The following is a 16,004-nucleotide window of genomic DNA, read 5'->3' as shown; positions in this document are numbered from 1 at the left end:
TGTTTCCACCAAGCAATGTTAGAAACATCGCCTTCAGCGATCAATCATCATATCTCCTTCGCCGATGAGAGTCCCGGTCACTATCCCGGTCCCTGTCACGATCCCGATGTCTGCTAGAAGTATTAGATGATGAGTGGCGGGAGCTATGCCGGTCATCGCCGTATCGAGAACTTTTCCGGTCGTAGTCCCGGTCCCGATCCCTGTCCCTATCACGATCAGAGCGGCGCTCGCGATCACGGTCCCTATCTCGGTCTCTGTCTCGCTCACGATAAGACCGGTCATCTCGTCGGTCACTGTCTTCAGCGTCATACCGTCGGCGCCTGGATTGCCGGTCACCGGCTGATCGGCTCCTGTCTCTGTCTTTGTCTCTTCGAGAGGACGATGAGGAGCCGTTCCGCCGACTGTCATATCGATCGTCGTCGTACTCTAGGCGCCGGCTATCGCGGTCTCGGTCGCGATGGCGGTCCTTATCACGCCCGCTCTTTTCGAGGTTTCTATCTCTCCTCTCCCTCCAGTCATCGCTTTCCTCGCGCTTCTTAGATTCCTTCGATAGTGCCGAGAGCTCTTCTTCCGTGATCGTCTCGCCGGTCTTTTTATTCCGCATGAGCACAGGCATGTATACACCTTCCGTGTTATGCTGACCGTCTTTGGATTCTCCAGCTTTCCTAGACCCCTTGCGCATAGCGGCTTTGCCCCACGCGCCGAACTCAACCTCTGCTTTGCCACCAGATACGTCCTTGGCTCCTATTCCTAAGAAGCCGGGGCGTCGGGCAGGAACGTGGGGTGTAGATGCGCGGCTAGTATCTGGGCCTTCCTTGCCATAGTTCTTCCCGACAGATTGGCCCTCCTTCCAGCCCATGCCGCGGAGTAAGGCGGCGCCGAAGTCTTCCACGGGGATGGCGTTGTACTGGTCCAATGTTGCGGCTTCCGGGCGTGCCGCGACATCGGCTCGGAAGGATCTCGTTTCGTTCTGAGGTCCCTTGTAAAGCTCCTCCTCATCATCCTCATCCGCACGTTTCGACTCAATGACGAGATCTGACCGCCCCTCAGCCTTCCCTTTGCTCTCCCTCACAAGTGCGCGCAAGGCAATCTCATCCTCCGTAAGCGGTTTCATCTCCTCCACTGGCGCTGTCGGTGCATCCTCCATCTTTTGGTCCTCTGCAGGAGTCCCCTCCTCATCCTCCGCCTTCTTCGCAAAACTCAACCCATAAGACATACTGGGCCCAACACTCTCCCCCTCCCCCTGTAATGCCTTCCCATTTCTCTCAGCCTCCTGCATAGCTTGCACCTCCCTCGGCAAGAGATTCTTTCTCTTCGGCCGTCTGATGACACCGGGCCGATCACGCCAATTGTTCCCGCTCGCAACGGGGATCGTCAGCGGCTTCTTCTCCTCCTCATCAGCCTCACCAACCGCCTTCCCTGTCGTATCGAATCCAATCACGGACTCAAACGCCGGCGCCGCTTCATCTTCGTCGTCGTCGGAATCGTGGCCGTGCTCGAGGTTAAAGGCTGGGCGGCGCGGTAGAGTCGTACTGCCTTTTGAGCCGGATGGGGTATTAAGCGTAATTCTGCGCTCGGCTTTCGTTGCTGGTGTTGGGTGTAAAGGCATGAGGGGTCGCTTGGTGGTTAGGGATATGGGTTGGCGGGTGGGTTTGTCTGGCGGCGACATTTTTGCTGGGCGAGGCGGCCTTCTGGAGGTCCGCTGATGAGGATAATAGAAACGGGGCTATATATAGAGTATATCCATGTATTAGGTTGGTGTATAAGGTTGTAGGAATTGTAATGGGCTTCGACGGTGCCGGGAGCTCACCGATGAGGTATGTTGAGCTCCAGGTTGGGCAGGCGGCGAAAGTTTCTAAGCACGCGGTTGGTGAGGGTGCGATAAGCTTATCGGCTTATCGGCTGTCTTATCGCCAGCCCTACGTATTCGTGTAGGTCGGCTAGATTCGTTACTTTGCATCATCGCAACGAGTCTAGGTGCAAGCAACGAGTCTAGGTCAAAACAACCAGCCACCTTCAAGAGAAGGAGTCTAGATGGGTCTTTGAGCGACTTACCTGACCCGAAACACCGAGTCAAAGGAACGAGTCTAGGTCAGAATAACGAGTCTATCTCATCAAAACGTGTCTAGCTCACTACAACGATTCCAAGCCATCACCAGTCTAAGTGGCGGGCCAAGCCATACATGATTCTACGGCCTTCAAGTTGGAACTTGGAGCATAATCCGTTTCCTAGAATTTAATCTATTCCAATCGCCTTCCCTAATATATCGCTAAAACTTTCGTGCCGGCCCTATCGGTACAAGTGGTACATGAGAAAAAAGAGAACCCCGGGAAACAAAAAGCGCTGACGGATGACGAACCGTGCATCCCAGCTTCCGGGCGAAAACCTGCGTTTTAAGAACGGGCGAGAATAAGGGATGTTCGGGTAGTGTGTATAAGGTAGAAGCGGAGGTAGTGGAGGTAAGGATGTAGAGGGATATGAGGGAAAACGGAGTAATTGCGAGGAATAACGGCACGGATGGGTAAAAGGTGAATGTCGTGGTATTGCAAATCATCAGGGGTGTCGGGAGCGAAAGGGGGAATAAAGGTTGGTAATGTGAATATGTACAGTCGAAGAAAGGGGATGATGTGTTAGAGCGTTCGAGTGGAATCCATTCAGGTGCCCATCGTTTGAGTTTGAGGATGGTTGGGGCTCTTGCTCACGCCTGGCATCGGAGTCTGGACGCTCCCACTGCGTTGAGTTTGAGGGGTCGCGCTGCGACTCTGCTGCGGCACAGCAACGCCCATCGCAGGAGAGCTTCCAGTCCCAACCCGGTTCTGCTGGGCGGGCTGCGGAACCCGCATTATCGGGGAGAACCCTTGGGATTGCGGAACTTGCATTGACGGGCCACCATTCATACCAGATTGAGGCTGAAAGTTTCCATCATGAGGAACTTGATAATTCGGTTGCACACCCAGATTGCCGGCCGCGGCGTTCATGGCGACCTGAGACATACGCTGCTGCTGGTATTGATGAAGTCGATCTGTGGCTAGCTTGTTGACTTGCTCAATAGGCATATTGGGATTGTTGCGCTGGATCTGGCTCTGGATGTTGCTGATGGTCGGCACGACTCCGCTCGATAAAAGATTCGGCTGTCCCATGCGTGGAGAAGGGGTGGAAACACCTTGAGTTGTTGTATTGTGGAATGGCGGACTCTGCATTCCACCTCCTGCCTGAAGCGCTGCCATCATGGCCGGGTTGTTCGGGTTACCATTAACGGTAGGCATGTTCATGTTCGGAGAGTTAGATCCCTGGGGCCCAAACTGAGGCTGAGAGTGGAACTGTTGCTGGGCTTGCTGTGGCTGGGCCTGTTGAGGAAGTTGCTGCTGCTGGTTCTGCGCCTGCGGTGTCTGTTGCTGCTGAAGTGGGTGTTGAGGAGGCTGCTGTCTGGACTGCAGAATCCGCTGCTGCTCTTGTAGGCGGTTGGCTTCCCGAATAACCCGAGCATTATCCGGAGATGCCTGCATTGGCATGTTGGGACGAGCGCCAGTATTCTGCTGCATCCCAGATTGCTGTATCATTTTCATAGCCATGGGGTTCGCTGCCACCTGACCATTGACAGGACCAGCCGCTCCTTGCATTCCCTGAACGTGAGGCCGGGCCTGGTTAACACCAGCACCCTGCGGCACTCCGTTCTGCATCCCATTAGGCATCCCATTAGGGACACCATTTGACAGACCGTTCGGAGCGTTAGCCGCTACGGCCGGGGCGTTGGGGTTATGAGGCATTGCGTTCGGGGCCCGCCCGGGAGCATTCATCATTTGCTGTTGATTTGGCATTTGACCAGTACGGGCCGCGAGACTCGCCCTCTGTTGAGCGATCATTTGCTGGCGGTATTGCTCTTGCCTCTCTTGTAGCTTCAGTTCACGCTCATGCTTCAGACGGCTGAATTCAGCAGGCGACGAAATCGGGGGCTTTGGTTGGTTCGCCTCATTCACTTTCCTCATCGTAGCGAGATGGGAAGCATGTTGTTGCTTTTGAAGCATAGCCTCCCGCTTCTTGGCCAACTTTCTCATCCCATCAAGAAGTGCTAGGTGCTTGGTGGAGCGTCTTCGGTCGACCCGTACAGGCTGTGTTCCTCTCCTACGAATGATAGGCGCTGGCGGTTGGCTACCATTGTTAATGCCTTGCTGTTGCTGCTGTTGTTGCTGTTGCTGTTGCTGCTGCTGCTGCTGCTGGGCCGCGGCTTGCTGCGCCATGACGTTACGCTGCGCGGTATCGATCCTCTGGTGATATGCCCGGAAGTATGGTGTCTTAGACATATCAGACGGAAGACCTTCAATACCTGCCCAGCGCTCGAAACATTCCCAAGGTGTTCTCCTTTCCGCGCCAGATGTATACTGGGACGACGGGGTAAGACAGCTCGAAATGAGTGACCAATTGTATGAATACTCTTCAACAAGGCTGCGAAGCTCATCTTCCTCCGCATACGTCCACTGTGATGATTGTCTAGATTCCAAGAATCCGAGAGAGGGCATAGGGTATTCAGCTGGAGGCCTGAAAGGTTGGGTCGGATGAATGCGATCACGAATGTGTCTGTTTTCGGGCTGGAAAAGTGCAACATTGGTTTGCTCAGGTGGTACGTCTATGACAGGATGCTCAAGACCGGAATCATATTGGGAGTAATCATAGCGACTACGCTTCCTTGGCAGCTCGTCCTCGGAGAACGTGATCTTTGCTTGGGCGAATTTGGAGACGGGCAGGATGTCAGTCTTCCACAACGAATCCATAGGTTCCTTGAAGCTGGGAAAACGCGAATTTGGTTCCACCTGAATAGGAGAATATATGGGCAACTCGTCCAGGAGCTTTTGTGCCGCTGGGGTCATATCCAAAGAGAAGTTGAACTCATCCGATCCGAGAGAGAAAATCGCAGCTGGCGCCACTGTATCTGGGAGATCATGCTGTGGCTCATCATTGAACCCTTCGCTGACTGAGTCTTCCTCAGTGGATGGTACCAAGTCTGGTGTAGGATGTGAAATATCCATGGCGTCGGTTCCTGACTCTTCTGGAGGAGAAACCATGGTATTGGCGGGCATTTCAGCCGTCTTGGTGACCTCCCTCGGAGGAATTTTGGCACGAACACGCAACATCGACCGTGAGTCGGCGTCACTATGGACATACTCAGCACACCAATCTGCGCAGCTCTTTGCCGCAGCTAGCTTCCATTTGCGTTCTTCTCTGAAGTCTGTCCGCATCCACTTCATGTGGTCCAGGAGAACATCCCAGTGGGCTCCTTGTCTGGGCGGCTCGGCAGATCGCTTGAGTTGACGCAATGGCCATCTATTGGCATTCTGAAGATCGTAGATGCGACGGAGAATGCGGTAATTCATCTGCTCCTGGTAGTCAAGAAGATAATTATTTGTTGATAGGGTTTTATGCGCTGAACCGAGAAGGGTTGCTAATGCCGCTCCACGAGGCGGAGCGTAAGCCTTGTTCTGGAATAAGGTGAACAGATAGTCCTGCTCCTCGTTAAGCTTGACCAGATCACCGGATTGTTGACGGACAAGATCCATGGCGCCACCCTTATCCTGCTGCTGCTGCTGCTGCTTCGGAAAGACAACGGTTGAGAGTCTTCTTCGCTCTTTCTCGCGCGCTCGCCTGTCCTTGAGACGTAGCTTTGCAGAGTCTGCATCAGTACCAGCCTGTTCGAGATCAGATCGCTCGGCTGCGTGTAACTTTTCGATTGGAGACACAGGAGTCTTCGGTGCCTCGCCTAGAATCTCTGATACAGACTTGTGGCGAATTGCGCCAGAAGATACCCGAGTCGTCATTCTTTCCTGGGGTGGTCCTGGATGGGCTGGTGGGCTTGTCTTCTTGACGGGTTGTATAGCTGATGCTACATCCTTGGAGATGCTGTCGGCTCCTTGACCAGGAGATAACTGTGTCTGGACCTTGGACTCTACTGAACCTGCAGGGGTCGACTCAGTGGGCTGTGCTTCCGGTAATGTATCTTTGGACCGTAGTTCCGGGGCTGCCTTCTGCAAATCTACCGCTGGCGAAGTCGACGGGAGATTCTCTCGGATAACCTGATTGGTCAAGGGACCGACATCAGCGCCATCTTTGATCTGGCTTGCCAGTAACGCATTCTGCTGGAGAGACTGTGCCTCTTCGAATCGAAGTTGCTCATCTGGCGTGGTCGGAACGAAACCCGATTGTCCTTGAACACCTGCCGGTCGCTTGGGATCGAGGACCTTCTCAGGGGGTTCTGCTGCGTCCTCAGCAGGGCTTGTGGCTGGAGAAACAGCGGTCGCAGCGGGCGTGTTGTTCGAGTAAGGTCCTGTGGATGAGGCGGGGGATAAAGGTTGCTCGGCGACTTGGACTGGGCGGTCTGAGAGTGTTGCTGGACGCCCATCATGCTGAGCTTTCGGGGAATGAGTAGCGGATTGAGCCGGCGAGACTGCTTTAGGTAAGTTTGCTTGGTCTGCACGAGGAGTAGCGCTGATGGATTCTTGGGAGCTGCGAGGTGTTTCCGGTACTGATGTAGCTACTTTCAAGCCAGATTGCAGGCTCGGGCCATCAGGCTGTTGCGATCCAGTAACAGGGGTGACAGGTGATGATTGAGGGAGCGACTTGCTGTCGAGCGGTTTGAATGGCTGTTTCTCTGTCGATTGCGACGACGGAACTGGCTGTTGTTCAGCTTTCGTGTTTAATTGGGAAAAATCATCGGACGTGCGAGCCTCTCCTCGAGGCAACGGATAAATCGGAATATCATTGCGGGTTAGTGTTGCTGATGCGGGTGCAACTAATGGGATTGCCTTGGTCTCTCGCACCGACTGCGCTGCATAACTAGGTAGGGCCGGGAGCGTGGCTTCGTTGAAGTAACGACCTCTGTAAAGCAGTGAGCAGGCGCAATCGCGTAGGAAAACGAAAAATCAATAACAAATGAATAAAACAATTCATTGAATAAAAGTTAGAACATAAAATGCTAAGGAATAACTTACTTTGAGAGGTCGTTGGCATCGAGGAACGCTTGCTCCTTTTCCTGATACGCGGCGGAGTCGGCGAAAGAGGTCTCGGTCGCGCCCGCGTACCCTACGGTCGCAAAGTAGAGCTCGCTCAATTTGCGCTTTCGCGACAACAAACAACGTCTAAAAACCTCAGTAAGCGATGAAAAACAATCGCAAGATGCATTAAAAGATAATGAGTCGTTGGATAGAATTAATACTCACGCGATCTCATCTTGCTTAGACCGAATAAGCTCTTCCCGGAGCATCGAGTCAAATTCAAGAACACAACATCCGATTAACGCGCTGAAAGTAAGGGGAATAGGTTGAGCGAAGTCATCCAGAAGGAAAAAATCGCTCAAAAATGATGTAAAGGGTGGCGTTGTGATGTTCTGCGATGCAAGAGAGTCGACACGGAGATGGCACTGTGAAGGGATTTTTGGGAGGGTTCGTGGTGATGGGGGAGTTGACTTTGGTTGGTTGACTGGAAAGCTTTTTGGAAGGGCACCGCGAGCAGCCAGAGAGCAGGTATGGGGGAACCCTTACGGGGGGGAACAGTGGTATGCTGGGCTATTCTTATTTGTTACGGCCGGGGTTGTCTCTTGCAATAATAGGGGCAGCCGCTCGCTCCAAGTTTACCCCATGTTCTATCTGCTACCCTTACGATCGAGCAATGATGAGTCCCCGATAATCAAGTTTCGAGGTGGTTGACGCGATAGTGACCAGATTCAAGTCTGCCTCAAGGCTCAGGCGACAATAAGTGCCAAGAATTCAAGATGCGCTAGAACCCCAGCTTATCACCGCCTGCGGAAGTCCAGAATGTCTGGCAGAAAAAAAAAGTTGTCCGCTCTCTGATGCTCCTAAGTCGACAAACAACAGCTCGCTTTACACTTTTTCTATACTTAATACGATTTCAGTGATGGCTAAGCGCAAGATTGACGACGTTGGCAAAGGGCAGCAGGCGGTACAACCGCCAAAGCCTGCCAAATCCTCCAAGAAAGAATCATCCTCCTCCGAGCACAGTGATGGCGCTATCACGCTGCAAATAGTTACTGGTTCATATGAGCGAGTTCTACACGGATTCACGGCATCTATCCCTACGACCAGCTTTGCGGCTGAAAAGCCCAAAGAGTCAGCCGCACAATTCGTGGATACCTTCCTATTCGAGGCCCATGCCTCCGCGATAAAATGCTTGGCCATGTCTCCATTGCCCAAGGCAGACTCTACGGAACCTCCGAAAGTTATCCTAGCTAGCGGTGGAAGCGATGAGCGCGTCAATCTATACACGCTGTCTGCTGCTCCTCCCATAGTGAACGAGAACTATCCGACTGTTCCTACCCTCGCCGGTAACAAGATCCTCGAAAACCCTAAGAATAGAGAACTTGGAGCCCTGCTACACCATTCCGCACCCATCACCGCTCTGGTTTTTCCTTCACGCTCAAAAGTCCTGGCTTCGGCAGAGGACAATACCATTTCCGTCAGCAAGACCAGAGATTTGTCTGTCATCTCAACCATCAAAGCGCCCAACCCAAAGGTTCAGGGCCGGCCTAGTGGTGATACTGCGCCCCCCGGCGGCTCGCCGTCTGGCGTCAACGACTTTGCAGTGCACCCGAGTATGAAGCTAATGTTGAGCGTGGGCAAGGGAGAGAGGTGCATGCGACTGTGGAATTTGGTTACAGGAAAGAAGGCCGGAGTGCTTAACTTCAATAAGGATATCCTGCAAAGCGTAAAGGAAAGCAGGTGGAGCACGGGTGAAGGGAGAAAAATAGCATGGAACACACAAGGAGAGGAATTCGCTGTTGCATTTGAATGGGGTGCCGTGCTGTTTGGAACTGTGAGTCTCCTCAATACAATGGCTCTTCTAGTGCTCTAACCATCTTGCAGGATTCGACCCCGATTTGCAGGGTTGTCCCTAGTCCTAGGAGCAAACTGCATGGGATTAAGTATATCTCAATAGGCCCGGAAGATGGTGACGAACTTTTCGCAGTCTCGACAGAGGACGGTAGAGTCATTTTCTATTCGACAAAAAAGACACGGGATCCAGAAGAAGGTGACGACTCGACTATTCCGCACGCTGAGCTAGTTGCCCAGTTCGGAGGCAGGTCACAAGGATTCCCGGGCAGAGTCAAGGACTTCGAAATTCTAGGCTTAAAGGGACAACCGGGTGCCAAGGAGGACGACTTTGCAGTAGTAACAGCAAATAGCGAGGGTGTCATCCGCGTCTGGCACTTGCTTGGGGGCAAGTTGCGCGAAGTTGTGTCGAAGAAGTCTGGCAACGCGAAGGATATTCAGGTGGCAAAGCTCCTGGGCTCTTATGAGACAGGAAACAGAATTACTTGCTTGAGATCATTCGTGATGTTGCCAGCAGAGGAACCAACACCCGAAGATGATTTTGAGTCGTTTGATGAGAAGAGTGAGGAAGAGTCGAGCAGCGAGGGAAGTGATGATGAAGAGTAGGGTCTGACATTTAAAAATCTAGATGAGTTGTTGTATATACCCATATGATAATGTCAAAAGTGTAAATTATATTCAGAGTGATCATGATCCAAGCTTCTATAGCACTGAACTTTGTTATTCCAACGATCAACCATTGTATGGTAGTGCTGGGCAAAGCTGTAGATATATAGTGGAATGAGTCATAGTATGTTGCGGCGAGGGTGTCCGCAAAAGTCAACACACCAACGTATATCCTTAGGTAGTGTCATTATTAAAAGAGACTGTGATTTACCCATCATCAAGCAGAGAATAATATTCAGCTACAAGAATAATCATATCAAGACAAAGAAGTTGAAGCTGGAACATTAGCTGGGCAAGCCAAAAGCGCAGCAACTGCCGCCGGCCACCGCCTGCTCGCTCTCCACTGCACAAAACCAACCCCCACTAAACTCGGTGCAGGCCTAAAGATCGTATCGCCTCCGTCGCTGCAAATCCAGCAAATTTCATCCCAACACGCCCTCGACGCCCACGCCCCCCCCTTCTCCTATACTCCCCCTTTACCTCCCGATCCTTACTGTCGAGCGCAATCATGGCTACCAACGGCGACTTTTCAGACGACGAGTCCCAGCCCGGCTCCCCCATTCTTAACGCCAACGGCCAAGAAGATGTTGAGGACCAGGAGCCTCTCGACCAGGAGGAGAAGCCCCTCAAGTCAGCGATGAAGAAGGACCCCCTATCCGCTGCCCCCCAGCCTAAGCGACCAGAGCTCCCCGAGCAGCCCAACCCAGACACTCTCGACCTGTCCACGCTAACTCCTCTGTCGCCCGAAATTATCGCCCGCCAGGCCACGATTAACATCGGTACCATCGGTCACGTCGCTCACGGAAAGTCAACGGTGGTGAAGGCTATTTCGGAGGTCCAGACTGTCCGTTTCAAGAACGAGTTGGAGCGAAACATTACCATCAAGCTGGGTTACGCCAACGCGAAGATCTACAAGTGTGACAACCCCGCCTGCCCTCGGCCAACATGCTACAAGAGTTATAAGAGTGAGAAGGAGGTCGACCCGCCTTGCGAGAGAGAAGGATGCTCCGGTCACTACCGCCTGTTAAGACACGTTTCGTACGTATATCCCGACCTTTTTGGGCTGATTTGATGATCGGGCTACTAACTTGGGTCTTCTAAAGCTTCGTCGACTGCCCTGGTCACGACATTCTCATGAGTACTATGCTTTCAGGTGCCGCCGTCATGGACGCCGCTCTTCTGTTGATCGCCGGAAACGAAACTTGCCCTCAACCCCAGACCTCTGAGCATTTGGCCGCCATCGAGATCATGAAGTTGAGCCACATCATCATTCTCCAGAACAAGGTTGACCTGATGAGGGAAGACGGAGCCCTCCAGCACTACCAATCGATCTTGAAGTTCATCCGTGGTACCGTTGCCGACGGTTCTCCTATCATCCCCATCTCCGCCCAGCTGAAGTACAACATTGATGCCGTCAACGAGTACCTCGTCTCACACATCCCCGTTCCTGTCCGCGATTTCACAGCCTCGCCTCACATGATGGTTATCCGGTCCTTCGACGTTAACAAGCCCGGTGCAGAGATTGATGAGCTGAAGGGTGGTGTTGCTGGTGGTTCCATCTTGACTGGTGTGCTGAAGTTGGACGACGAGATCGAAATTCGACCTGGTCTCGTCACCAAGGATGAGAACGGCAAGATTCAGTGCCGTCCCATCTTCTCTCGTGTTGTTTCCCTCTTCGCTGAGCACAACGACCTGAAATTCGCTGTTCCTGGCGGATTGATTGGTGTCGGTACCCGTGTCGACCCTACTCTTTGCCGTGCTGATCGTCTTGTCGGTTTCGTTCTTGGACACCGTGGACGTCTGCCCGCCATCTACACTGAACTTGAGGTCAACTACTTCTTGCTGCGTCGTCTTCTCGGTGTCAAGACCGCCGATGGCAAGCAGGCCAAGGTTGCTAAGTTGGCTAAGAACGAAGTTCTCATGGTCAACATTGGTTCCACAGCTACCGGTGCCAAGGTTGTCGGTGTCAAGGCCGATGCTGCTAAGCTGAGCTTGACTAGCCCGGCTTGTACGGAAGTTGGTGAGAAGATTGCCATTTCTCGAAGAATCGAGAAGCACTGGCGTCTCATTGGTTGGGCCAACATTGTTGCGTAAGTTCTGCCGGTCCCACTATTGTATTTCGCTGGTGTATAAACTAACTTTAAACAGTGGTAACACCCTGGAGCCCATTGTAAACTAAAGCAGTGGCACTTGGTGTCATGTTCAGGTCAGGCCTCATGCAGGGGAATGCGAAGGGAAGGAAGATGCCAATTCCGCCGGAAAATTCTGGTGGGCAACTTCTAAGTGGAAAAGGCGTTGGGGTGATAGCTTAGCACATCAGACGTCAGCTCTGAATGGTGAGCGCTTGAAGGTCTACTTGTCACCTCTTCTGCCCGCTGGTACCTAGAACTCGAAGACAAGGACGCGTGGGGCTCCTCATGCAGCAGGTATGCCCGATGGAGGATCGCGAACACGGGCATCATATATCCAGTGGGAAAGTTGGTTGACTTGATGATGATGAGGACGAAGTAGAGACGGCCACTTCTTTTGACGAGTGTTACGACGCTGTTCTGTTTGGGGGTGGGAAAAAGAACTTGTTTATATTTTGCCTATCGCATTCTTGATTTCAACTTGTACCTATGGACAGTTAGACGAGTTATCAAGGGGTTTACGAAATGCAACGAACTTGAATAAGACCATCTCATTCTTACTTTTGTATGTGACCTGAATTACTCATTCAATGTAGTCTCAGTAAGTAAGACCATGAAGTATATCTGTATAGTTCGTTGTTGGCGGATCCGCGGCGGGTGACTAATAAGGCTGCGACAATCTAACCAGTTATTTAACTTCTTAAAGCTGTCCTTTGTCCGCCCTGACATCAACATCCCTCTTGCAACGTTCCAGCTATCTGTTGCCAGTCTCAGGATGTGGATCCTCGATGTAAGTTCTCCCAGTACAATAGCGCTTGTGTCGAAATCTCCATGTTGTCGACTTTGGCGCAAGGTGTTGAACCGTTGCTGACGTCTGTCGTTTCTAGCAACTGGCGCGTCTTCTGGACCGCCCCCTCTTCCCATGGAAGAATGTCCTCGTCGGCTTTTCACTAGGCCAGTTCATCCTTGAAGGTCTCCTCTCTTTCCGTCAGTACAAGGTGCTGCAGCGCACCAAGGCTCCCAAAGTTCTCGAAAACGAAGTGTCTCAGAAGGTTTATGATCAAAGTCAGGTAGGTAGCCGTGTCTTACCTCGGATCGCGGAATGATCGCTGACTTTTTTCTTCCTCACTCAGGCATACGGTCGCGCGAAAGCGAAGTTTGGTTTCATCTCCGGTTTATATGGTCAGATTCAGAACCTTGCGTTCATCTACGGCGATGTCCTCCCTAAGTTATGGGGGGTCAGCGGTTTTTTGTTGGCACGATACCTCCCGGCTTCATTCCAGGGTGAAATTACGCAGACGCTGGTGTTCATCTTTGGGTTCAATCTGATTAGCACTGTTCTTTCCCTCCCGATCTCTTACTACAACACGTTTGTGCTCGAGGAGAAGTTCGGCTTCAACAAGCAAACCGTTGGTCTCTGGGTCTCTGACATGCTTAAGGGTCAAATGCTTGGTATTGTTCTGGGTACACCTATCATCAGTGCTGTGCTGAAGATTGTGCAAAAGACTGGTACCTCGTGCTTCTACTATCTCTGGCTCTTTGGTGTCTTTGTTCAGGTCTTCGCTATCACTATTTACCCGATTGTCATCCTGCCTTTGTTCAACAAGCTGTCCCCTCTCGAGCCTGGCGCTATCAAGACTGGCGTCGAGAACCTGGCCAAGAAGCTCAACTTCCCGCTCCAGGAACTGCACGTTATTGATGGTAGCAAGCGCAGCGCTCACAGCAACGCTTACTTCTATGGTCTCCCCTGGAAAAAGCACATTGTCATCTACGACACTCTGATTGAGAAGAGTGAGCCCGAGGAAGTTGTTGCTGTTCTGAGCCACGAGCTCGGCCACTGGAGCCTCAGTCACACCACCAAGCTCTTCGGTATTGCTCAGTTCCACATGTTCTACATCTTCGCGCTCTTCTCTGCCTTTGTGAACAACCAATCTCTCTACCAGTCATTTGGCTTCCACAGCGAGCAGCCCATCATGATTGGTTTCCTCCTGTTCTCTGATGCGCTTGCTCCTATGGACGCTGTTGTCAAGCTTCTGATGAACATCCTTAGCCGCAAGTTTGAGTTCGAAGCTGGTAAGTTCTTTCCCCGGAACGGAATTTTGTCATTGGTGCTAATAATATCTAGATGCCTTTGCTATCAACCTCGGATACTCCAAGGAACTCTCTCAGTCTCTTCTTAAGCTCCAGATCCAGAACCTTAGCACTATGGACGCAGACTGGATGTACGCTAGCTACCACTACTCTCACCCCATCCTTCCCGAGCGTCTTAAGGCTCTGGGCTGGGAAGGTGAAAAGGTCACGGACTACAAGGCCGAGGACAGCGAGACACCTGTCAAGGCTGCTGACCGTGAACTTTAAGCGGTTATACTGTTGACAATTGATCAATTCTTTCCTGATCCGCAGTTATTAGACGTCAAGAACGTCAATTTTGGATATCAAAAAGACATTAATCGTTAAGAAAACGAGCAAGAGTGCCGTTAGAAAATTGAAAATGCAGTTAATATTACAGCCCTAAATTTATACCCAGTGATACGCCAGTATGCTTTTGGAAACCCATGAAACCGCAAACCCGACAAAAAACCTACTCATCATCCCCCTTCAACTTCGCCTTCTTCTCAGCCTTTCTCCGCTCCTTCTTCAACCTCTTCCTCTCCTCCTTATCCACCGCCTCCGTAACCCCCTGCCCCTCATCAACATCAACATCCAACTCCCCAGCCGTAACCTCCTCCCCACTCCTAACATTCACCTCATCCCCCCCCTCAACACCCTGCTCCTGCTCAAAAGCCTTCTTATCCTCCCACCCGGCACCCTCCCCACTGCCACCTCCATTCTGCATCTGCGCCTGAGCCTGAGCAGCCGCAGCGCCCTCCTTCATTTCCGCAACCGCCAGATCCCGTCCCAAAACTTCACCTGCAAGACCGGCCTGCACGCGCTTCAAGTTATGCAGAATGATATTTGGTGCTGCGGCTGTTGTGCGGGAGATGGGGCCATGCTCGCTTATTCCTGCGTTTGGTTGCAGGGCTGGATCGGTTGTTGCGCGGTCCAGGTAGGCGGCTAGGAAGTCGTGCGCTGTGCTTTGGGGGATTGGAGTGGATGTGAGGATTGTTGTTGGGGGGAGGGGGGTTGGTTCTTGGGCTGACATTTTGGCGGATTGACTGTTTTATTTGGGACAATCTGCGGTGTAGTTTGCGTTTGGTGGTGTGGGGGTTGAGAACGTAGTAAAGGACTTATAGATGCGGCGGTAGAAAGAGTTTCGTGTTCGTTGAGTATTGGAAACACTCGCGAGCTTGGTATTGGCGAGTAATGCGAGTTCCAGCGAAATCAAACAGACTAGTCCCCGATGTAGAAAATCCCCAGAAATGTAGTTGTAGTGTGGTATAGTAAAGTGGTGTAGTAGCGGACTTCAAGAAAAAAAAGTTCGAGGACGGAGGTGGCACGTGCACGCCAGCGCCGAGTGGACTTGCAGTTGATCTCCGAATTTTGATGCTTCACCCAAACAGCCAACGTACCCCGGGTTCCGCGATACCTTCTAGTCGATTCGTGGATTGAGAAGTCCTGTGCTTCGATTGGATAAACCTCGCTGGGTTTGTCTCGATAACCGCTGCAACAATGCTCTGCCTCCGGTGCAGGGCCGTCCCCTCGGTGCTCAGGGCAGCTACGTCCTTTGCTCTCCCTAGGTACGTCCTCCCTCAGCGCCCAGAATACCGCGCTATAAGCTATAACCAGCATCAAATGCTAACCAGTCAAACAGACAACTGTCCACAGCCAGCCCCCTCACACGCGCCACACAATCCCGCGCCTTCTCCTTCGCCTTAACGAAGTTCACAACCACACCCACAAGACCAACCCTCTCCGCGCTTCCTCAAACACAACCACAAACCACGCCGACATCCATCCTCTCACAATTACCGCAAACGCGCTCCTTCTCAGTAAGCGCTGCCCTCGGCGCTCCCCGCAAAACGTATAACCCCTCGCGCCGGGTGCAGAAGCGCCGCCATGGATTCCTGGCGCGCCTGAGGACCAAGAACGGGCGGGAGATTCTGAAGAGGAGACGGGCTAAGGGGAGGAAGGCTTTGAGTTGGTGATATCGCTTTTTGAAGGAAGTGGGATTGTGTTGTTGGTTGGATTGAGATGAAAGGGGCATGGGATGATCAATGTACGTCCTACGCTTGATGCGCCAAAGATGAATGGCTTGAGGACGAGGGCTTGCTTTTCCTTTGTCCTCTCTATATTGTACCATATGTTTATTATAGAAATCAATTGTGTATGCATTAGGCCTTGCTCTGTTTGGGTTGTTTAGCGTGTGATTTATGCTGACTTGATATACCGAGTCCTAATCAAGGATATCCGACATCCGCCCAATAGTCAGAGAAT

General features: G+C 52.1%; 7 protein-coding genes across 7 annotated transcripts; 4 read left to right on the top strand and 3 right to left on the bottom strand.

Annotated features, from left to right (window-relative positions):
* Positions 1-40: 40 nt before the first annotated feature.
* Positions 41-1,609, bottom strand: spp2 (spliceosome ATPase-activating subunit SPP2; the record flags this gene model as incomplete). Its single annotated transcript, XM_073771281.1, has 1 exon — positions 41-1,609. One exon carries the CDS (start codon positions 1,607-1,609, stop codon positions 41-43), a length of 1,569 nt encoding a protein of 522 aa, XP_073627687.1.
* Positions 1,610-2,211: 602 nt separating this feature from the next.
* eaf1 (MYB and HSA domain protein) lies at positions 2,212-7,635 on the bottom strand. Its single transcript, XM_073768843.1, has 3 exons — positions 7,210-7,635; positions 6,982-7,128; positions 2,212-6,868 (listed from the first exon to the last, which is right to left on the bottom strand). The coding sequence occupies exons 1-3, from the start codon at positions 7,251-7,253 to the stop codon at positions 2,656-2,658; spliced, it is 4,404 nt and encodes a 1,467-aa protein (XP_073627686.1). The 5' UTR covers positions 7,254-7,635; the 3' UTR covers positions 2,212-2,655.
* Positions 7,636-7,841: 206 nt separating this feature from the next.
* BDV14DRAFT_174106 (putative 60S ribosome biogenesis protein Mak11) lies at positions 7,842-9,591 on the top strand. Its single transcript, XM_073768842.1, has 2 exons — positions 7,842-8,818; positions 8,869-9,591. The coding sequence occupies exons 1-2, from the start codon at positions 7,904-7,906 to the stop codon at positions 9,439-9,441; spliced, it is 1,488 nt and encodes a 495-aa protein (XP_073627685.1). The 5' UTR covers positions 7,842-7,903; the 3' UTR covers positions 9,442-9,591.
* A 308-nt stretch (positions 9,592-9,899) lies between these two features.
* On the top strand, positions 9,900-11,730 carry BDV14DRAFT_71341 (translation initiation factor eIF2 subunit gamma). Its single transcript, XM_073777353.1, has 3 exons — positions 9,900-10,539; positions 10,605-11,591; positions 11,650-11,730. Exons 1-3 carry the CDS (start codon positions 10,010-10,012, stop codon positions 11,678-11,680), a joined length of 1,548 nt encoding a protein of 515 aa, XP_073627684.1. The 5' UTR covers positions 9,900-10,009; the 3' UTR covers positions 11,681-11,730.
* A 621-nt stretch (positions 11,731-12,351) lies between these two features.
* On the top strand, positions 12,352-14,100 carry BDV14DRAFT_71329 (zinc metalloprotease). Its single transcript, XM_073777352.1, has 4 exons — positions 12,352-12,420; positions 12,518-12,700; positions 12,764-13,703; positions 13,756-14,100. The coding sequence occupies exons 1-4, from the start codon at positions 12,406-12,408 to the stop codon at positions 13,986-13,988; spliced, it is 1,371 nt and encodes a 456-aa protein (XP_073627683.1). The 5' UTR covers positions 12,352-12,405; the 3' UTR covers positions 13,989-14,100.
* On the bottom strand, positions 14,012-15,009 carry BDV14DRAFT_71327 (uncharacterized protein). The gene has a single exon (XM_073777351.1). The coding sequence runs from the start codon at positions 14,770-14,772 to the stop codon at positions 14,212-14,214; it is 561 nt and encodes a 186-aa protein (XP_073627682.1). The 5' UTR covers positions 14,773-15,009; the 3' UTR covers positions 14,012-14,211.
* Positions 15,010-15,121: 112 nt separating this feature from the next.
* Positions 15,122-16,004, top strand: BDV14DRAFT_174102 (mitochondrial 54S ribosomal protein bL34m). Its single transcript, XM_073768841.1, has 2 exons — positions 15,122-15,307; positions 15,382-16,004. The coding sequence occupies exons 1-2, from the start codon at positions 15,240-15,242 to the stop codon at positions 15,713-15,715; spliced, it is 402 nt and encodes a 133-aa protein (XP_073627681.1). The 5' UTR covers positions 15,122-15,239; the 3' UTR covers positions 15,716-16,004.

The sequence above is a fragment of the Aspergillus stella-maris genome (genome assembly GCF_047715825.1).
Source record: "Aspergillus stella-maris strain CBS 113639 unplaced genomic scaffold BDV14scaffold_30, whole genome shotgun sequence".
NCBI lineage: Eukaryota > Fungi > Ascomycota > Eurotiomycetes > Eurotiales > Aspergillaceae > Aspergillus > Aspergillus stella-maris.
Note: the sequence above shows the minus strand (reverse complement) of the source record. Positions and strands in the feature narration are given on the sequence as shown.